The 22,333-nt window shown below is 40.4% G+C and overlaps 3 protein-coding genes across 9 annotated transcripts in view; 2 read left to right on the top strand and 1 right to left on the bottom strand.

The window, feature by feature from the left end:
* The window catches only part of LOC142850272 (serine protease FAM111A-like), a 178,893-nt gene extending 177,576 nt beyond the window's left edge, over positions 1-1,317 (bottom strand). Inside the window, exon 1 of the mRNA XM_075973594.1 lies at positions 1,024-1,317. The gene's annotated coding sequence lies outside the window, so the exon portion shown is untranslated. The remainder of the gene's footprint in view (positions 1-1,023) is intronic.
* Positions 1,318-1,479: 162 nt separating this feature from the next.
* LOC142850281 (serine protease FAM111A-like) lies at positions 1,480-17,944 on the top strand. Of its 6 annotated transcripts, XR_012910674.1 has the most exons (4): positions 1,483-4,504; positions 5,916-6,838; positions 13,588-13,757; positions 14,656-17,944. XR_012910674.1 is itself a non-coding variant. In XM_075973621.1 (3 exons), exons 2-3 carry the CDS (start codon positions 6,238-6,240, stop codon positions 14,670-14,672), a joined length of 618 nt encoding a protein of 205 aa, XP_075829736.1. In that variant the 5' UTR covers positions 1,483-4,504; positions 5,916-6,237; the 3' UTR covers positions 14,673-17,944. The 6 variants fall into 6 exon arrangements, 1 of the variants encoding a protein (XP_075829736.1); XR_012910670.1 differs by lacking the exons at positions 13,588-13,757; positions 14,656-17,944 and having other exon boundaries at positions 1,480-1,557; positions 2,378-4,504; positions 5,916-7,264; XR_012910672.1 differs by lacking the exons at positions 13,588-13,757; positions 14,656-17,944 and having other exon boundaries at positions 1,483-2,456; positions 4,415-4,504; positions 5,916-7,264.
* A 433-nt stretch (positions 17,945-18,377) lies between these two features.
* LOC142850275 (serine protease FAM111A-like) overlaps positions 18,378-22,333 on the top strand; it is a 33,488-nt gene continuing 29,532 nt past the window's right edge. The window contains exons 1-3 of one of the 2 annotated variants that reach the window (XM_075973604.1): positions 18,378-18,465; positions 19,252-19,359; positions 20,993-21,103. In XM_075973604.1, the coding sequence (XP_075829719.1) occupies positions 21,077-21,103 (27 nt within the window). In that variant the 5' untranslated portion in view covers positions 18,378-18,465; positions 19,252-19,359; positions 20,993-21,076. The remainder of the gene's footprint in view (positions 18,466-19,251; positions 19,360-20,992; positions 21,104-22,333) is intronic. The other variant, XM_075973601.1, reaches the window with a different exon arrangement.

Raw genomic sequence — 22,333 nt, 5'->3', positions numbered from 1 at the left:
AAATTGTTCATTTGTTTGAAAGATACAAAGAAAATATTTCTTCAAACAAAACTCAGATAGTAACGCAGGTTCCTAACAATTATTTTAGATAAACTTTCTCGAGTTCTTTCTGATAGCTTTTTACAAATCTTCTTGCACGTCTTACCTAACTCCTTTTCTACTTTTTCCCTGGTGTTTACCATCCTTCTCCTCCATCTTAAAGGAGGTCCAGATTTTTGCATCAAATTGAGTAGAAAATGTTTGGAATTTCTCAACTACAAGTTCCTTTACAAGGAACGGATGTTTGCATTTGAATTCCATCTCTGTTCCAAGCTGTGGGCTTGGGCACATCAGCTCCTTAGCCAGAAATCCTTTCACTTAAGGCAAAACCTACCTAGGACCTGCTTGCCATGGCAGCTGTGGAAGTTAGCAATCAGAGATAATTTCTGGTAAGAATTTGACACAGTATTTTCTTGAGGTGTGTCTATAAATACTTTGACACTGATAACCACAGTAGACTCGGTCATTCTGTGTTCTGAGTCACATAGTTCTTCTTGCTCAGACACTGCCTTCTTGCATTTTGGGAATATTAGATGCACTGAAACATTCTCGAACACTATTATTCTTCCTGTTTTTTGGTAGATGGATATGGGAAATGCAGTTGTTACACAATTTCATCTATATTAAAGAAGCGTTTAATTTTAAAAATTACTATACTCTTTTTTTAATTTTTTTATTATTAAAAATTTGCGCCTCCTTACCACCTCCCATTTTCCTCCCCCACCCTCTCCAATAAAAAAAAAGACTCATTCTCCAAAGAGTTTATGGTTTTGTTGAAATTTTAATACCTATTTTTATGATTCAAAAGAGAGTTCAATAACCTGATTAAGCAATCTGAAAAATCATATTAATAAACACACATATTTAGAGACAAAAAAAGACAAAAAATTACTATACTCTTTGGAACAACTACAAGAAAGAGCTTAAAAAACTGATGTACGTTTTGAAAATTCTACGATTCGTGACAAGGGCATTTGGTCGTACCTTGCCCTTGTTGGAGTTGTTGCCTCCTAGGAAACCACCCGAGTTTTCCTAACTCTCATCTCCCCACGCCTTCGGTGAGCCTCAGTGGAGCCCCTGCCTCCGCGGTAGCAAATGGCAATGAAGAACCCAGAGTCTGTGCTTCTCTGCCCTAGCCCTAATGGTGAGTCAGGGCTCAGCTTCCAACCTCCACCCCGAAGTAGGTGGTTCCGAGGGCCCAGCTCAGGTCTTTTCCCGCGCTTTCAAGCCCTGCCCAGTCAGATCTGTTAGAGTCCTGTCCCAGTTTGAGACAATTCTAAACCCCCACCCCCCGCCCCCAAAAGAAACCTGACAAGTAGAACTGACGCCAATGCTTTCAGACTGGCTGGTGATTGGCTCCGGGGAGGCTGTGTTTGCGTCACAAGCTGCTAAGTCTGTAAAAGACCAATCCAAGACCCTTGGGTCAGAGAAGTTATTTAGGCTCACTTTTGTTCTGGCAGAGAGCCATTTCCGTGACTAGCAAAAAATATTCTGCCGCGACAGAAGAGCGAGTGGTAGGTGAGTTTGTAAGGAGATCAGCTCTTGGAGGGCTTACCCCTCACTTCCGGTTTGACCCGAAGCCTGGTAGGACTTGCAGGCAGTGGATTGATGCAAAAAAACCGCGAGCATTTTTAGATGAGGAAGGGTTGGGAGGAGAGTGAGCTCGGTTCCATTTGGGTGGTGTCTGCAGTTGTTGGGAGAGTAAAAGAACAAAAAGAAAGAATTTAACGTTTCTGTTTTTGTTTTTCAGTGCTCAAGGAAGAATACCTCTAGTTTAAAAAACTAGTGTCTGTAGTAGCCACTGCTCTTTTTCTGAAAATGCCTCCTTAAATGAACTAACCCATGTCTCATTGTGTGCTGCAAACAGACCTGAATGTGGTTTCCTGTCTGTGCTTCTCTCCAGCATAAAACTGTAGGGAGCAGCGACAGAGACTGACTTCCTCACTCAGACTGTCAGCATGCTCGGGTGCTGGAGCCACGTGTGCTGGCTTCCTATGCCCCAGCTAGCCTGACTCTGAGTTAGCTATGTTACCCGTTTCGATCATCATAAATGCACCAAGGCAGGGATGTTCTTTTATTTCAGTAGCTTTCTCAAAGAAAATATCAAAGGTATTTATTTGTAGCCCTGGTCCCAAATACCTGGGTTTGGTGTACTCAACCAATCCTGATCTGTTACAAATACCCTTACCTCCACATTATAGCCCGAGTTAGACCAGAGTTTCGAATACCAGATCTATTTGTCTTTCCTCAACCATGCTCTTCTCCTTCAGCATGAACAAACATTTGTTAAGTAACTATTGCCTCAATAGCGGTAAGTTTAGCTTGGTTTTATCAACAGGTTTCTGGAGGCCACGTTGGACATTATCAACCTCCAGCTAGAACCTTGTGTTTCTCTGTTTCTTTTGCCTTCTGTACAGGTACAGTCTGCAAAGGTGAGAAAAGCATTATTGGGTTAGATTTTCAGTGTGTTTCACTGCTTTTCAAAAATTCTTCATTTTATTTTATAGGTAATGGTACCTTTTAATAAATTCTTATATTATCAGATTTTGAAACATTTGGATGTTCGTTTTTAAAAAAATTATCCGAGGCCATCCCAGACAGCACAGGAACCCTTGTCTTACAAAATTTGAGGCCAGAGAAACCCTGTCTCGAAAAACAAAACAAAACATCAAAAACAAAACCAAATAATTGGAAAGGTGATATGTGTACCATAACTGTGTTTATATTTAATGTGAATAAACTGGCATTGTTATTCTGAGGAAATATTCCTGAACTTTTAAGGATGGAAAGTGATACAGGGTTAAAATGTCACAGTGCTTCTAAGTGTAATCTAATACAATTAAAAGGCAGTGTGGGGCTTGGAGGTCGTTCCATTGGTAGACTTCTTGTCCAGCTTGCATGAAGCCTTGGGTTGGAGTCTAAGCATCACACACACCTGACATGGCAGCACATAACTGAGGAGACAAAATGAGAAGTTCAGTTTTCAAGGCCAGCCTTAGCTACAGGAGACATTTTCCGAAGAAGAAGAAAAAAAGAACAATTATTAATGATGGGTGTGATAGCTGAAAATTCACTGTGACTGTTTTTTCTTCTGTCTCTTTGTTTTCTCTGTCTCTTGCTCTTTCTGCTCTTTTTGTTTATGTTAGGAAACATTCACAGTAAAGCTCTCCAAAGTGTATTCTTTCGAGGTTCTGTCCTGAGAGAAAGTTTAACTCCTTTGGAATTTCATGGTTTTTGTGGGTGAAATAAGGCCGACAATACCAATTTCTCGTGCTTGAAAGAGTTATTTTGTTAAAACATTCCTTTGCTTTTTAGAGACAGCACATGGAAAGGTAGATACTTCCTCACTCTCACACACAAACATACATGCACACACACACATGCACCTGTAAACATACTCCAAAAAACAAAATCACAAACAAACAACAGCCCCACCATTAAAGCAAACAAGAAAACTCTAAAGTAGAAATTATGTGTCCTGAGTATCATCTTGAATCACTTTCAAGATTTCTTTTCCATCTGTCCTTCTAAATTTCTTTTGTTCTCAGGGTACTACCTACCCATTTTCTTCCCACCTGTCCCCCTGTATTTTAACCATCCTCCCATATCCACTCTAGGAATAAGGGAGGAAAAAAGATAAAATACAATGTGTAAGATTAAACTGGGGAAATGCAAATGGGTGTTGTTCCCTGGTGTGGAAGCATATTTCTGAGTGTGACTTAAACCTAAGAATGTTTACCTGTATAGTATTTTGTAGTTTCTGAAATGACTGTGTCGTTCATGCTTACTATAACCCTGATAGGCTTGTGAGAAGGATTTGCTTCCAGAATCTCTGCTTCATGTGTAGGCTCCCTGAGGTGCTCTCCAGACTGAGTATCGTGGCTGTACAGGGCTCTCTGAACTGGTCAAGAAGGGTGAGAAGGGCCAGATTTTAGCATCAGTGTGAATTAAAACACTCTTTTGAGTTCCCCGATTGCAATCCTCTGTTGGAATTAATATCTACTCTTGGTTTGTCTCTTTGCTTCAAGCAGTGAGCACATTACCGTCCTTGCCAAAGACATACCCACTCCCCCAAATTCTAGCTAGAACCTGCTGTCCATAGCAGCGGTGGGGGTTAGCAGTTAGACGTAGGTGATGCTGTGTCTGCTCTGGTTCCTGACACACGGTACCTTGATTTGATTTCTGGGGTGACTCTGCTGGGTGGATAAACTCTTGGCTACGAAGTGATCACCCTGTGAGAAGCAAGACTGAACAGAGGGGGAAGGTGTGATGTGGGACATCAGAAAATGTTCCCCTCTATACATCACCTATGACAATACTGATAAGGCTTGAAACCATTTTGAAATTAGCAATTCATCTGAGTTATCTGTTTCAGGTCTAGTCCATCGGGTGTTAGAGGCATACCTCACAGAACATCCTATTCATGCAAAGAAAAAGCATGGAAATCCTGCGCTACTTTTCTCAGGTATGTCTGCACATCCCTAGCAGACTTAGCAATCCTTGATCCTCAATCACAAGGTTCTAACTGCCATGAAACTATCTGACTGTGAATTGGGAGTATTACACACTCTGTTTCCTGTCCATTTGCTTCTTTCTAGCTTGGCGAATGGCACTGGGGAAGGGAATTATAAAACAAAAGAAGTCCGTATCAAAATACCCTTAACTGAAAAATAATACTACCTGGAGGAATAAGGGAGGAAAAAAGATAAAATACAATGTGTAAGATTAAACTGGGGAAATGCAAATGGGTGTTGTTCCCTGGTGTGGAAGCATATTTCTGAGTGTGACTTAAACCTAAGAATGTTTACCTGTATAGTATTTTGTAGTTTCTGAAATGACTGTGTCGTTCATGCTTACTATAACCCTGATAGGCTTGTGAGAAGGATTTGCTTCCAGAATCTCTGCTTCATGTGTAGGCTCCCTGAGGTGCTCTCCAGACTGAGTATCGTGGCTGTACAGGGCTCTCTGAACTGGTCAAGAAGGGTGAGAAGGGCCAGACATTTGAGATGCTCCTTCAAAGGCATCAGCTCATTTTCATTATTCCATGTTCTAGGAAACTAGAAGATCCAAAACACCTAGAATATCGACGAAAAGGTTAAATCGGTTTCCGCCGCCCCCCACCCCTAGCTTTGTGGTTATAAACAAGCTAATAACCACATACACAATCTGATGTTTTCTTTCTTAAGTATCAGGCCAGGCATGATGGCACATGCCTGTAATCTCAGAACTCTGAATAGAGAAGGAAGGGGACCATACGTTGAGGGCAGTCTGGGCTACAGTGTCTCAACACTCAAAACAGAACTCTTGGATAAAACATCTATGGTCTCTGCCATGGCTGAAGGAATGAGAGCACCTGAAGTACAGACCTAAGCACCTGTTTTAGATGCCTGGAATGTGTGACGAGAACTGGCTCCTCACTACTGTCCTTTGCCCTCCACATGAGTGGCCCAGCATGCTTCAGGCCTGCACTCTCCCAGACACTCTTGGTGCTTTTAGGAGTCTCTGGTGAATAGTCAAAAGTGTATCTCAGTTCTTTCTATTGTGAATTTGAGACCAACCTGGGCTCCAGATCTAGGTCCACCGTAGCCATGGTTATTCAGTAAGACTCTCCTCTCAGTTCTGTGCATGCACGTACAAAGAAATTACAAAAGAGTTCTAAACAATTTTCACGTCTAAAAATTTTAATCTATTGTATAAAATAATAAACATATTATAAATAAAATGCTTTCTATTTGAACCGGTAGATTTTGAGACATCTAGGTGAGTTCTGCTCTTTCTGCCTGCTTATTGAGAAAATATGGCACATACTGTACAAAAATATCACAGGAATACCAATGTAGTCACAGTTTTTTAAAGTGTCTGTCATTTCTCTTTAGGTCCCCAAGGAGCAGAATGATCCCATAATTTCTCAAAGGAAAATGGAATGTAGAAAAAGACCAAAGGAGGTGATCAAAAACCAGGACCAAAGATCACACTGCAATCAAAAAGCTCCACGAATTCAGAACTCTTTTCAAAATACAACAATTACCATCACCTTTGGTGTAAACCATGCAGTCTGTAAGGTAGCAGATAAGGGGTCAAGTAGCTTATATGAGGCCCTGAACACCCTTGACCTTGTCAAAAGAGAAATAGAAAAACAGCCAGGCAAAGAAATGCTGGTGTGTCAAAGAAGGAACAGAAGGGTACATAAACCTCGGTATGCCCCTCCGTTGTTTTCCACAAGGCAGCCATGTGGTCATTACATTTTCCAAAACTGAAAGTGAGGAGAAAGAAGACAATGAAGTGTGTGGCCGCTTTGACCAGTCATCTGCTGAGTGTGTTGTATTTTACATTCATGCGGTCGGGAATGGGGAGCAAAGAATTTTGAGGTGCAGGGAACTTCACGAGGAGGGCACCAAACTCTGTGTCTATGGCTTCAAGGGAGAGACCATCAAGACCACTCTGCAGAAGGATGGCAGGTTTCTCTCTTTTGTAGAGAGTGACCATTGGAAACTTATTTCCAATGACACCATCGTAGCAAACAGCCAGACAGTTGATGTGTTAGAGGGTAAGCTCTTTCAGATTGATGTTGAGAGAAAGAAGAGCCCTTGGAAGGCAGTGGCAACTCAGAAATCTGACTTAGAGGAAAGAAAATTCACTATATTAAAAGAATACATTGTGAATTTGTACCCCACATTAAAAAGACAACGGGAAGAACTAAGAACATACATCAAGGAAGAGAGTGAGAAAAGAGAGAACACTTCCTTACTCAAAGCACATAGAGAAAACTTCAGGAAGCTGACCCAAAGCTCCATCCCAGGTAAAGTCCTCAAACTTCTTTCCCAGCTCAGTGACTCAGTTGGGTTCATAGTTTGGAACAACAATTGAAACAGGGGTAGTGCTACTTGCTTCCTTTTTAAAGGGCTGTACATTTTCACTTGCCGGCATGTAATAGATGACGTAGTAGGGGAAGGCATAGAGCCAAGTAAGTGGGCAGATATAATTGGGCAGTGTATAAGAGTGACGTTTGATTTTCAAGTGTTCCCTGTCAAAGAAGACAGCTATCATTTTGTTGAACCTTGGTTTGAGGTGTCTGATGTCACTCTTGACTATGCTGTCCTGAAACTGAAGGAAAGAGGACAGCACATCCCTACAGGACTCGGTAATGGAACACCTTCTGAATCACTTAGTGGATTTCTGTTTATGATTGGTCATCCAGATGGAAAATACAAGGTTGTTGATGGTTGTACTGTGATTAATGAAAACAAGCAAAGAAGGGAATGTGAGGATATTCGTGGAAGAGAAGCAGATGGTAGCAGGGATCCTATGCAGTATATCTATATGTACACCCAAAGAAGTTTCCAGGAAAAAGTCCATGAACCTGGTGTGGTTGCCTGGGATAACACTTTTTATTGTGGGTCTTCGGGATCTCCTGTATTTGATTCTAAAGGGTCACTGATAGCCATGCACACTGCTGGCTTCATTTGTGAGTATGAAAGTGGGGTTTCCAGTATCGTCGAGTTGGGATCTTCAATGAAACACATCCTTGATGATATTAAGCAAAAACATGAAAAATGGTACAGTGAAATCTGTGTATTCAACGGGATGTAGAAATGCTGAGTCTGAGAATTCCATTTCCTATTTGGTGTAGGAAGTCCTACGGCCAGTGGTTACCTGCCCACTGGTGCGTTGCCTACTGTCCTATAGAAGCCAATGTAGAGGATGCTTCTGCTCCCTTTTTCTGGCTGTGGGGTTTGGTTGCTGTTCTCCTTTGAAGCAGAGAATTCTAATTTGTGAATCTACCCCTAAATAGATAAGCATCTATTTCTGAATTTTGAGCCAGTGTGGGATATTTTTTAAAGCATCCTTCTTTACCTATTGTTAAAGCAGTTGCCTCTGCTTTGTTTTTGTGTAGGCATGATAATATATTTTTTGGACTTTTAGATGGCAATTTTTCTTTCATGAACAATTGATGTTTTAGTCTATGTCCTATATATACCATGCATTTTTGATTGTAAATAATTTTTCAATGTATTCTGATCACAGTTTCTCCTCCCTCAACCCCTCCCGGATAATCGCCATCTTCCCACCCACCCAAATCCACACTATATTTTTCTTTCTCCGATAAGAAAACAAGCATTGGTGAGCTCCCATTAGATCAGCCCCATTGTCTCAGTGGGTGGGCGCACCCCTCGCGGTCCTGACTTCCTTGCTCATGTTCTCCCTCCTCATTTGGACCTTGAGAGCTCAGTCCAGTGCTCCCTGGTGGAGCTAATCTAATGGGTGCTCAACAAAGCAATCTGGACTGGGACTGAGGGAACCTGTGATCAATCCGGACTCCCTGCACGTGTCAGACAAGGAGGGCTGACTGAGAAGCCAAGGACAATGGCACTGGGTTTTGATCCTACTTTATGTACTGGCTTTGGGAGGCTAGTCTGTTTGGATGCTCACCTTCCTAGACCTGGATGGAGATAGGAGGTCCTTGGTCTTCCCACAGGGCAGGGAACCCTGACTGCTCTTTGAACTGGGAGGGAGGGGGAGGGAAATGTGGGGAGCGGGAGGGAAATGGGGAAGGAGAGGAGGTGGAAATTTTTAAGTAAAAATAACAATTAAAAATAAAAGAATTCCAGCCGGGCGGTGGTGGCACATGCCTTTAATTCCAGCACTTGGGAGGCAGAGGTTGGCGGATCGCTGTGAGATCGAGACCAGCCTGGTCTACTGAGCTAGTTCTAGGACAGGCTCCTAAGCCACAGAGAAACCCTGTCTCGAAAAAAAAAAAGAATTCCACTAAAAAGGTTAAAATTAATCATTGTATTTTAAATTATGTAATGATTAATGTCTTCTGTAAACTGTTTACCATGTAAATTTTAATATGGGGAGATGACATACTGACCATAAAGAACTCCTGTACTAGTTTCATAATCCTGGCAACATAAAGTTATTTCAAAAGAAGCAGTTAGAAAAGACAGGCCAATTTAGGATATTAATTCCTTTGTACAAGCAAAACTAGGCAAGAATGATGGAGGAGGGTCATCTGTTTATCTCTTGCTTTCATTGGTTAATTAATAAAGAAACTGCTTGGCCTGATAGGTCAGAACATAGGTGTGTGGAGTAGACAGAACAGAATGCTGGGAAGAAAGGAAGTGAGTCAGATGCCATGGAACCAGCTGCCAGGTCAGACATGCTGAATCTTTCCTGGTAAGCCACGACCTTGTGGTGCTAAACAAATTACTAAATATGGGTTAAAGCAAGATGTGAGAATTAGCCAATAAGGGGCTACAGATAATGGGCCAGGCAGTGTTTAAAAGAAAAAAAAAGAAGAAAACAAGCAGGCATCTACAAAGATAAATGAAACAACAACAACAACAAAAAAAAACAGGATCAGAACCAAGAAACAGAAAAGAGAGCAAAGGAAAAGAAACAGAGACACAGAAACACATACATTCACATGCAAAGAAATAATGTAAAAAATATACAACTGCTAACACCAACCTATAAGCAAATAACATACCATATTTGTCAGTCTGGGTCAGATTTACCTATCTGAGGATGATTTTGTTCTAGCTCTGTTCACTTCCCTGCAAATTTTTTCAATTGAGGGCCCTTTTCTTTGTTTTTTTGTTAACATCAAGCATGATAGTAGTTTGATTCTTGCTTTAATGTTATGATAGATAGCTTAATTTTTTTTATTCTGAAAGACCACAACTCCAGAAAATTGAACAAAATGTGGATATGACACTCTGATTTCTGATCGCCCAGAACAATGTCATCTGTACCCCATTTGAGGGTCTTTTTAACTACTTAGTAATATTCCATTTTCTTCTTCCACTTAACTGCTGATGGACATCTAGGCTGTTTCCAGCTGAACATTGTTGATCAGTGTCTCTGTAGTAGGAATCAGAATCCTCTAGGTATATTCCCAGGAGTGGTATAGCCAGATCCTGAGGTAGACCTATTCCCAGCTTCCTGAAGATCCTCACACTGTTTTTCCTTAGTGCCTGTACAAGTTTGCACTCCCAACACCAGTGTATGAATGCTTCCCTTATATCAAGCCTTCAGTATGAGCTATCTCTTATTTTATCGATCTTAGCCATTCTGACTGGTGTAAGATGATATCTCAAAGAATTTTGATTTGCATTTCCTTGAAGACTGTTGGCCAATTGTATGTCTACTTTTCAGAATGCTCCATTTAGATTTGTACTCCATTTAAATGAGTCATCTGCTTTCTTGATGAACATAAAAATGCCCCTTTAGTTTTTAATATGTGTGTGCATGTGTGTGTGTGTGTATTTACCACTCTATTGGATACAGTTGGTAAAATCGTTTCCCATTCTGTAGTCTGCCACTTTGTGATGTGGAATTCCCCACTGTATGCTGTGAATATGATCGGGTAATAAAGAATTTGTCTTGGGCCTGGCAGGGCAGAATAGAGGGAGTCAGGGTAAACTAAACTGAATGCTGGGAGAAAGAAGGTGGAGTCAAGGAGACACCATGAACCTGCCGCTGGGAATAGACATGCATAGGAAACTTGCCTGTAAGCCACAGCCACATGGCGGTACACAGATTAATAGAAATAGGTTAAATTAAGATGTATGAGTTAGCTAATAGAAAGCTAGAGCTAATGGGACAATCAGTGATTTCATTAATACAGTTTCTTTGTGGTTATTTTGGGGCTTAGCTGCTGGGAACTAATAAACGTTCTCTTACAACAACTTTGTCTAAATGATGGTGTTTTTTGCCATATAGAATCTTTTAATTTTAATAAGGTTCCATTTATTAATTATTTTTCTTAGTGCCTGTGTTATCAATGTCCTGTTCAGGAAATCTTTCCTATGTCAATGAGCACAAGGGAATGCTGCTGATACATGGACACAAAACAGTAGTTAATACACATGTGTGTTAATTTGTATGTGAATGAGAAATAACATATTAATGAGAGAATGTGTTCAGGCTGTTTTTGCTTGTTTGTTTGGCTTTTCTTCTCAATTTTATTTGTTTTTATGCATATGGTATTTTGTCTGAACATATGTCTATATACCACATGTGACCTGGTGTTCATAAAAGCCAAAACAGGGTATCATATCTTCTAGCACTGGAGTTACAGACAGTTGTGAGCTGTCATGTAGGTTCTGGGAATTGAACCCAGGTCCTTTGTAAGAGCAGGCGGTGCTCTTAACGACTGGCTCACATTTACAGCTCAAATATCTTCTGCTTTTAATCTTATACATGCCATTTCTTACTAAACATGCTTGAATCAGGGCTTTAAGCATGCTTGAGTCAGGCCCTCTTCCCAACAAGGGAATATATATATTCTTCATATATTTAGAGCACAATTAATTAAACATTACTAAATTAACTTATCAGAGCACACATACAGTCTTTCGTTTGAGGTACTGATTTCATAAATGATTTTCAAGTATGCATACCTTCAGGTTCACTGTGAACTGTAAATTTCTACTGGATTTAGCAAGTGTATAAAGTCATATATTGGTCCTTAGGCTGCCATACAGAAGTGTGGCTGCCCTAAAAGCCTGTGATTTGTGTCTTTGTCTCATTTCTCCCCTCTGAACCAAAGTGAATCGTAGAAGTATGGTGCTCACAATTTCATCTATTCCAGAATGTCATATTACACAGGATCATATCCTATGCAACCTGTTGGAACTGACTCAGATGCCATTAAAGTTTCTTCTGTATCTTGTGCTTTGCGATCTCATTTCTATTTGCTGTTTGTTAACGCTGGATACATTTATCACAGTTTTACACATGTATTCACCTTTTAACAATCTCACAGTTGCTTTCTCAGGTGCTGTGATTATTAATGAAAACGCTAAAGACTTCTGTGTTTTTGTGGTTTTGATGAAATATATCAATACTATTGAGTAAATACCAATTAACAGATGTGATTGATGGATTAAATTCTAAAACAATACTTAGCTTTGAAAAAGTTTTCCAAAATTTCTTTCAAAGTACCCACAATTTTGAATTTCCTATTCTAAACAAGAGACATACTATTCCAAACCCCTCCCCAAATCTCATATTATTAACTTCCAGGTTGTGGTTTGTGTGATTGATTTGAACTTAGGTATCTTAGCTGGGATGTCTGGAATTCTTCACTGAATACCAGGTTTTTGTTGTTGTTGTTATTTTTAAAGAAATCGAGAATGTTTGGGGCGAGTTGCGATGTAATAGAGCTGCTCTAGATAGTGTAGGAAGTACGGGCTCTTTGAGGAGGAGAAAAATAGAAGATATTTCTAAACTCTAGCTAGAGAGTGTCAGCCTAAACCTGCGGAAGAGGGAGAAAAGTCCTCACAGAAGTGGAGATGTCTAAGGAGTTGCTCTGACTTCCTACCATGACACTAGCCATTTATGGAGAGATCACAACTACATTACTTAGAAGTAAGATATTGCAATGCTCTGTCTAACATCCATGACTTTCGGAGTAAGAATGCTCACCACTAGGTTTCCACCTTCCAAGATGCCCATACATGTTATTCATTGGCAAATGTTAGCCCATAAAATATAGGAATGTGGGGGAAATAGTTCTTGGCCCTGTCAGGCAGTAGCAATACTACAGCTTATAGATAAGGAGCCTTCATGTGTTACATACACACATACACATAATCACAAGTTGATTTCAACATGTTAGTGATAGAGATTATAATGTATCTTCCAACTTCACTAACCACTGATGCCAAACCATTTGTGAATTCTCCCACAAGCAATGCTCTGAAAAAGATCCAACAGTCAGTGTTTTTGTCAATCTGAAATGGGTGACTTTTCAAGTGCCCTCTTTAATATGATGATGTCATCATAGATAAGCCTACCTAAGAGTTCCATATTAAAATTGGGCACAGGTATGAAATTTTCATTTCTACAATAAACTCCCATGTTTCCACTGATGCTCTGTTATATCTAGAAATTCCAAGTGACCTGAAGACATTTGTACATTCTCTTGATTCATTTTATGAATGAGTCTTTATTTTGAGACTAGATTTCAGGCATTCCAGGCTATCTATCTATCTATCTATCTATCTATCTATCTATCTATCTATCTATCTATCTATCTATCTATCATATACACATATATCATATATATACAATCATATATATCATATATACACAATCTACCAAATCTATCATACACACACACACACACACACACAGACACACACATATATATAGCCAAGGTTAACCTTGAATTGTCTTTGTCTTTGCATTTGTGCAAGAGTACCTGTGTCTGTGTGGTATGCGTGTATATCTTTGGTTTGTGCCTAGGTATATGATTGAGCATATATGTCTATATGTCTATGTGGGCAAACGAGATGTATTGTGAGTGTGCGAAAGCCGTAAACCAACATCAGGCCTCTCATACATTCATTCTTTGCCTTAGTTTTTGAGACAGTTTCACTCCCAGGACCTGCAGATTACTGATTTGGCCAGGCTGACTGTCCAGCAAGCCCTAGAATTGTCCTCTTTGGCCTCCTTTGTAGTAGAATTACAGGCAACATAGGGATCAACTGGATATTTCTGTTTACTAATTATCCAATTATGGTGTTGATGCTCACGCAGAGAACACTTTATGGACTGAAATATTTCTCCCACCCTGGAACTCCTGCTCCTCTCACAAATTCTTGAAGTTCTGACCCACTTGCCTCCCTCTGCCAAGTGCTGGGATTATAGGAATATACCATTCCATCAGGTGCACAAGGGGGCCAGGAACCAAATTCAAAGCATGCTGGGTAAGCATTCTACCAAGGACTTCATACTCAGCTCTCTAAAGGCTGTATTTATTCGTTTATTTTATGAAAACCAAATTTCTTCATGACACTTTCATGTCATGAACTTTTGGTTTATTCTGCCCACCATCCACTCCTCTCTCCACCTGGTCTCCATCCTACTCCCAGAATTCCTCCTTCTTCTTTGATGGATGTTTCCCAATAATCTCCTTAACCATTTCCTCAAAGCTTTTGCAGATCTTCTCTGTCCCTTCTGTCTCAAGGGCCCCTTTTTCTAGTTCCTGCCTCGAACCATGTTTACTTCCACCCAAACTCACATCCAAAGGCTTTCAGTGTGGCCTCTTGCTCAGTTCTCATTTCTGCAATCATTCTTTCCATAATATTCATTCTATTTCCCATGGTGATTGTCATAAGTTCTTCTCTAAGTGTTAAAGAATAACAGAAATTTTGAATTCAGATTTTGAATAATTACCAATCTGTGTACATAGCATGACTTAAAAATCTTAATGATGACTTACAAAAGAATATAATATAATGGTGATAGGATGTGCACTGTCATAGACACTTGAAATGGGATATAGTCCTCTTATATGTGCAACTCGGAGTCCTGCCCTTTCTTTGAAAAAAGATGGATGTGTGATCAGAAACAATCTGACAATCATACCAATGGGTCAGAGAGAATATTTTGTTGAGGGCAGGCAGCTATGATGTGTCTAAGAACCTCCAGAAGTCAGAAGGACTGAACTTGATAATGTGGGAAGGTTGAGAGCAGACGCTCCTCACCAGCAATTGCATTGATTCTTCACTCTGCCAGCGCTGGGTTACATGCTGGAAATTTCTGTACAGCTGGCAGTAGAGAACGAGCTAACAACACTTTCTCACAATTCCCTTTTTTCTACAGATACCCAGCAGAAATGATGTCAACAAGCATGAAGTAGCCCTTGAAGTTTGGGATTCAAATCTGAACAATAATGAAAAACATCGATGCATGTTTCCCTTAAATGAAAGCCCCATCTAATTAGAGAACACTGTACTTGCAGAATGGGGTAGAGCCATTTAGATGAAGTAACACTTTCAGAAGATGTAGAGAATCATTCTAATATGATCAATGTTGTTTATAGATACAACAACTCAAGGGTATATAACCCCGAGGCTGCCTCTGAAATGGCTGGTTTGCTGCAGTATGCACACTTCTATATAAAACTTCTTAATATAGTGGGTATTCATGTTCTCCAATGAAGGAATATGGAATGCTTCCTGCTGGCATATGATTGGATACTTTTATAAATGTCAATATAGACTTCATGCCTTTACTGACTTTTGATAGTCTACGTATTCTATTCTTTACAATATTAAATAGAAAAAAATAAGAGGTTAGTTAACTTGTTGAAAGAAGACACAAAAGATAGTCACAGTAATTAGAAAACTAACAAGTAGATTTCATTTCAGATATTTCAAACTGATCTAGGGAGTGCTAAAAAGGAAAAGATATTGACAAGTGGACTTGTTACCACAGGTTGGTAATCGGCTACTCCAGAGGCTAATGAGAGAATCACAGGTGCCAAGACAGCCCGAGCTCCAGAGGATGCTAAAGGCCAACCGTGAAATTCTGCCCCCAAATCAGAAATTAAAAGTGGGGTGGGCTGAGAGGCATTCCCCAATTGTAGGAAATGAAATGGTATCTACATGATCCTAACAGACATCATTTTCTTTATTATAAGAGAATGAGATACTTTTAGTAATGAAAACTGTTTTCCACAAAGCAAAAATGTCAAAAGCATCAAATAAATCTTGCAAATTTTGGTGAACAGCCCTTCTCACCCAACCCATTTTTTTTATTGGTAAAAGAGAAAACTGGAGTGTACAGGATGCATGATGGCCAGTGATTTCTTGGAGTTTGATTTTGATTAGAATCTTATAGTTCTTGTTTAAGGTAAATTTGCAGAATTAAATAAACACAATTTAATAACTTTGTCCAAGAATTTGTAAGAGGAAAGCTAGCCACAAAGTTACATTCCATTGGAAACATTCAGAATGCTCATTGGGATTGTGTGTTAATCATATCAACACTTAAGGAGCAAAGACTCAAACGTGAAGATAGCAACAACTGAAACACACAGATATGCCAGGAAATGGAAAGAGGCAGGCATCTAAAATAGGAAAAAAAAATCTCTGCACAAAAACTTCCCCAAAACTTGAGGAACTTATGATGAAAGAAATTTTCTGAATAAAATTGGGGAAGGTTGATAATTTTCTCGAATATGAATAATATAATTAGATTACAGTTATAGATTACAGAAAAAATAATATACAGATTCACATAATTTGCTTTCTGTATTTTCCACAAAGATCCTTCCATCAAAAATGTGCCCAATGTTTGTGAAAGAATAAAGGTGTTGAAGAGAAAAAGCCATGAACAAAAGCAGGAATATGTTGTCAATTTTTAATTAAAAGACCAAAGTAATCCTAGGCAAGGAAAAGTGTGATCTTGACCAATGTTACCAAGCTATCTTTCATGATATGTCTCCAAAAATTAAATAAACTCAAACTGAACAACTTTCACAAAAACAAGTGGGGTGGGAATGTGATTCAGGCGTAAACCATTTATCTAGCATACACAAGGTCTTGAGATTAATCGCCAGTGAAAAATACATATTAGAATTTAAGTCAATAATTAAGATTTTTCCTCATTGGCTTTTTAAATTGGAAACATCTTAATCCTTACTGAAAATGCTCAGCTCATGAACAACGTACCTTACAAAACCTCTTGATTTGCTGTTCTAAACGCTTGGGATGCTGCATCTTCATAACTGGCCGAAAGTGTCTTACACTCTGACAAGGTTTCAAAGTCCTTTGGTCATCTGAATTCGCTTCCTTTTATATCATCTATGGCACCAGCTTCTACTGGCAGTAGAATGCTCCAGGTTTTCTGCTCATTTCTCTCAGCTCAGCATCTACTATCCCATAATTGGCAGGTAAGAAAGTCACCCACTCTCTGCCGCATTCTTCCCATCGCATTCGGGGCTTTGGAAACCAAAGGCTGACTCTCAAGCAATTGATTTGCAAGTAATAGAAATCGGGTTCTTCTGTACTTACTACTCTGAAGGATAGAAACAAAGTGGAGGACATCTCGCTTCTGCTCCACTTCCAGGCAAGCTAAGTCAGAAAGGGTGAGTGTGCAGAAATCACTGCATAAATTACCTCAGTGTCCATGTGTAGCAGCCAGCTTCTTCCATAACCGCAGCGCTAGCAGCAGCGGTTGGAGGATCTGGCATTTGCTTTGATGCTGAAGGAGGCTACTTTGATAGAACCTGTTTCCTAGTGACTCCCAGGTCATCACCGACCTTATGTTCTTGAACTTAGTGATGCCACTGCTGCCCGCTGAACCCACTGCTCTGTGCATCCTAAATCCTTCCTGCACAGGATTCTTCATTTTGTGTTTTATCAACCTGGACTTGACAGTTAACAGCTAGTTGGACCGTCTCACTATCACATGGTTCTATATGAAAGAGACACCAATGCAAAATGATCAACCTTTAAAACAGACATACCATGATTTGAACTGAACAAATTCTACACACACACACACACAAGCACATGAACACACACACACACTTTGGTATGAAAGAGGACAAGGTGGTCATGGTGGGGTACATAGGAAATGTTAGAAGGACAGAAGAGAAAGAGAAATGGTGTAATTACATAATTCTCAAAAACTAAAAAGAATGAAAGTAAGAAGGGAACTCAGCACAGTAGTGTAGGAGCAAAGAGGAAAAGCTTCCTCCTCCCTGTCCTTTTCATTCTTCTGAGTCTTTCTGTGCTATAATTTATTTAACTCAGTTGCAAAACATTATGATTTCAACACGTAGTAACTACATGTGTTTGGATATCCCATGTTTTCATACCAAGTTCCTTTCTATACAGTGATGTATTTTTGTATTTATATCATGTCTCAGTTGATACTAACACATGGCAAATGCTTAGCAGCATGTTTGTGACCTGTGTGTCTGAAGTGGACACAATGCTCGTCATCAGGACTGAAACGATCAGCAGGCACTCGGGTTCCTTTGGGAAACGGATTCATGATAAGTGAATTTGCTCTGAAGGCACCTGTAGCTTCTTCCTGATTCTCAAAGCTTTCGCCTGCCACCTGCAAGGGCTGTGGCTCTCTCCTTCCTGGAACTCACTCACATCCCTGGCAACAGTGATAATCTTCTTCGCAGCAGGTGTCCTTGTAGGACCCAGTTCCTGAGGACTCCCGCGGACCAAGTTCCTGCCTGGGGCAGTTTGCCTACCTATGTTGAGCTGGGGCAGGATCCTGGCACCCTGGTTCCTCCCCTTAACTCGCTGGTCAGATCAGCATCAGGCCCTCTACCCACAGCGGGGGACGTGCAAATACGAATAAAGAAGAATCTTAGAGAGGAAAGGGCAGTTCTCCCCAGCTGCAGCCTGGCTGCAACTCTCAGCCTTCTGACAGGAAGTAGGCTGCTCTGGGGCCAGGAGTGCTCTGTTGCCTATAGCGGTGACGTCACCACTTTCCCGCTGTCAGCACAAGCGCAGCCAATGAGAGCTGACTAAACACCCTCTCTGCCTGCTTATATTTTTGCGCGCTTTGCCCAACCTGACCTGATCCGCTGGGGCAGACATCTTCGCAGTCCTAGACCGAAGCACAGGCCAGTAACTGTGCCTCTTGGAGAGAAAGCTTTCTTAGGTGAGTTACTCTTACTTTGGGGGCTGACTTGGAGGGTTTATTTGCGGTGGAATAATGCAGAAAAGCCTCATTCAGATGGGCGTCAGGGAGACAGAGAAGTGCATCGCTTCGAGAAGGAGCAGAGATCTAGGCCCCGCTTGTGCACTGTCTGCTGCTATTGGGAGAGCACACTGTGGTGTAAAACCTGGCCTCTGTAAACCTGGTGGCTCACTTTAAGAAACCTAAAACAAATCTCTCAGGATCTAAATGTGTGTGTAGTAAATATTCACAAATATATCTTCTTGAGTGGGCCCCTTTCTAGAACAAGGATACAAGACGTAAGTGACAAAAGCCGATCTCGTTCTTAAGCATGCCCACTTTATAGAGTGAAGCCATCGGTTCTTGCATAGCAGTCTACTCCAATCACCTGACTTATTCTCCTGCTCTTTAAATCGTCATTAATGCTGGGGACTGTTCTGCCAGGGGACTACAAAGTTGATAATGTAATTGTTATTAATTCTACTACCAGTCACTTTTTATAGACGATATCATAAAACAATTTGCATCACAAGTTTTTAATCCTGACCTCTAAATCCTAGGTTTGATATAGCCACCAATCTGTATCTGTTGCCCAGTCCTAACCAATCCCCAGTTTAAAGCCTGAGTTAAACAAAACCTCAAAGTCCCACAGTGCTACACACTTTCTCAGCCTAACCATGTTCTTCTCTCTCACTACTGCTACCACTGTGTGAAGTGATAGCTCTCATTACCCCAAGAGCAGTAATCCGAGGTTTGTTTTATTACCAGGATTCTGGGAGCCCAACCTCAAGGACCTAGGAAGTCAACATCCATAGTACCCGTGTGTGTGCTATAGAAACCTCACTTCAACCTTTGTGGCCACTCTCAGTCCCAGAGGTAAGAAAGCAGAGGTTATATGAGTCGTTTTGCTTCAGCTGTGGTTTGTGGATATTTTTGTTTCTACTGGCAAAGATAACATTTAAGGAACCTTTGCAATTATATAATCTACCTATAAGCAGAAACATTGTAGCTTGTGTCTGTCCTTTTTATTTTTGTTTGTTTGGTTTTGTCCTTGAGTCAAACAAGTCTTCAGAGAGCAGACCTGAGGTCTTGGGAAGCTGATACTCAGGCTGGCTGTGTGTGCTGTGAAGCTGACCATAGAGTGGGATGCTCCCTTCAGAGAGCATCTCTCCCAGAGAGCCCAGGACATCCTTCTTCCTGAATAGTTGAGGAGTGCATGGGTGGGTAGGTGTGTTAAGAAAGGCCTTCCAGGTTGGCAAGGGAAAGAAAATAGCCAAAGTTTTATTTAAATTGTTCTTTATTTTGGGAGGCCACAGCAAAGGAAAATACTTGGGGGTAAAACCTATTTAAAGCAAATGGCACATGCCTTTAATTCCAGCACTTGGGAGGTAGAGGCAGGTGGATTTCTAAGTTCAAGATCAGCCTGTCTATAGAGTGAGTTCCAGAACAGCCAAGGCTACATAGAGAAGCCCTGTCTCTGAATTAACAAACAAACAAAAAAGAAACACAAACCAGTACACTTTCTAAATATCATTTTGCTTGCATCTTTTCAGAATTTTTATAACTCTTGCTAGATTTCATTTATGTTCAGGGTACTATCCAGTTTTCCCTTTCCTATGTACCTAGAATCTGTTATCACTTTCCATCTCTATCTTCAGGGAAGATCAGACTTCCTTACATAATTATTACCTTTTTAGATTATAATATAAATGCATCATTTCCCCTTCTTTTTCTTCCTTTCAATCCTCTCTCTGTGTCTCTCTCCCCCCCTCAAGTCTCTCTCTCTCTCTTTCTTTCTCTCTCTCTCTCTCTCTCTCTCTCTCTCTCTCTCTCTCTCTCTCTATTTCTCTCTCTCTCTCTCTCACACACACACACACACACAACACACACACACACACACACACACACACACACACACACTTCAGGTTGCCCTCATTTCAAATTCTTGGAATACTGAGAACGGGAGAAAGTCTTTCCCATGAAAGAGCATCCCAGCTGGTTATCCGAAAGCAAATGGTCAGCCCTGAAAACATACACACAGCTAACAATATACGCTCATATACATTCAAAGGCTAAATTTAGCATCTCTGTTAGTAGAACACACTATTTATTTTCCCAACTGGAAATTTCTTTGTGGGGTATTGTTACCCATCTCTGTTTCAGAATATGGTCTTGGGCACTTCACTATTTTTTTTCAAGATACTCTGTCTGAACAGACAAACAAAACCATCCAAATGGATCTTGTTTTCCATGGTAGTTCTGTTGGCCAGCCATTAGAGACAATTTCTGTTTAGATTCCAATAGTTTCTTATAATGCCTGATATATGGTGATTTGTTTTTACTACTCGGTTCATTATGCTTGGTGGATAAACTATCTGCTTGCTAACACCATCCTGGGGCATGAATCCTAAACAGGAAAGATATGATTTGGGACTTTGGTCATTTTATTTCCTGAGTACACTGTGAAGACACTACTGTAATATGAATGTTTTTGAAATTTCCATTTCAGTTGAAGCATCTATTTCATTTCCAAGCCACCATGAGCTATAGCAAGTAAGGGTCGCAGAAGGTCTTTTCCGATTTAAGGAACACCATGACAATCAAGTACCGTTCGTCTCCGGTATGTGTATAAACATTTGTGGATTTGTGGGATGTCTTCAGAGTAGACTATAGAACCCTAGATCCTAGGCCACATAATCTTCCTGCTAAGACAAGGACTCATTAGTATTGGAAGTATTGCATACACTAAATTGTGTGTGGTTGCAGAAGCTGGAAGATGGCATCTAATCCCCTAGAGCTAGAGTTACAGACAGTTGTGAGCTGCTATGTGAGGGCTGGCAACCAAACCTGGGTCCTCTAAAAGAGCAGTGTGAGCTCTTAGCCATGAGCTGTCTCTTCAAATCCTTGAAACAAAAATTTTTGCAAGGTCATATTCAACATATTAGATTAAGCTGTAGAAATAACAAAAGTAATAGTACTTAAGAACATGAAAATCTTACCCTGAGTTGTGGCTAATCTTCTGAATCCTAGCAATCTACATTTACACAGTGCTTTGCAGTTTATAAACATGATTTTTCCATAAGTCTATCCTTACCCTACCTTTATTAAGTGGGTGAAGGGGATTCCACCTCCAATTTCCGTATGTCAAGAAAGGAATGATAATAAAAGGCTGAGAAGGCCAGTCCTTCAGCTTGTTTCCTCTTGTTCAAGTTCTAGAAAGGTTGATGATTCAAAACATGAGGCTTTTGTTTCTAGGTCTATTTTTTCTCTATCCTACTCTATGACAGAGCAAGTAAGGAACCACACATAGTACCTCTCTTTCTTTTTCAAAAATTCCAAACGGGCAAAGTGCCTCACACCTGTAATCCCAGCACTCTGAAAACACAGGCAGAGGATTGCAAGTTCCAGGCCAGCCTGGGTTGGGTTACAGTGTCTCAAGTGTACAACACAGACCCAAAACATTGACAAAGTGTCTACATTTGTCCAAGAAACCTGCGTAGAAGGAAGTCTGCCACAGCATCTCCACGAGGTAGTGCACAGGTATTTCTTACAGCATTTAGGCTGGAGAACTGGTTTCTGAGATCATGTAGGTCATGCCTACAGGACCATTCTTTTATATGTTGAAAGTAGAATGACAGTTATGACAGATGACGACAGGCTTAATTTTTACAACACCCCACTACTGCTCCTTCTATGTCAGTGAGTATACTGCTGGCAAGTGAACCCTTGCCAAGATAATTGTGATGTACGACCACGGGGATAAAAGGCTTTTATTTTTGTTCACTGTTGCTATTTGATTATTAACCTTGGTTCTCCCTTGCTTCTTCTTCCTTGAATCTTAAGATAGTGG

This window comes from Microtus pennsylvanicus, chromosome 5, assembly GCF_037038515.1.
Source record: "Microtus pennsylvanicus isolate mMicPen1 chromosome 5, mMicPen1.hap1, whole genome shotgun sequence".
In the NCBI taxonomy this organism is placed as follows: domain Eukaryota; kingdom Metazoa; phylum Chordata; class Mammalia; order Rodentia; family Cricetidae; genus Microtus; species Microtus pennsylvanicus.
The sequence above is the reverse complement of the archived record's forward strand: the minus strand, read 5'-3'. Positions and strand labels throughout refer to the sequence as shown.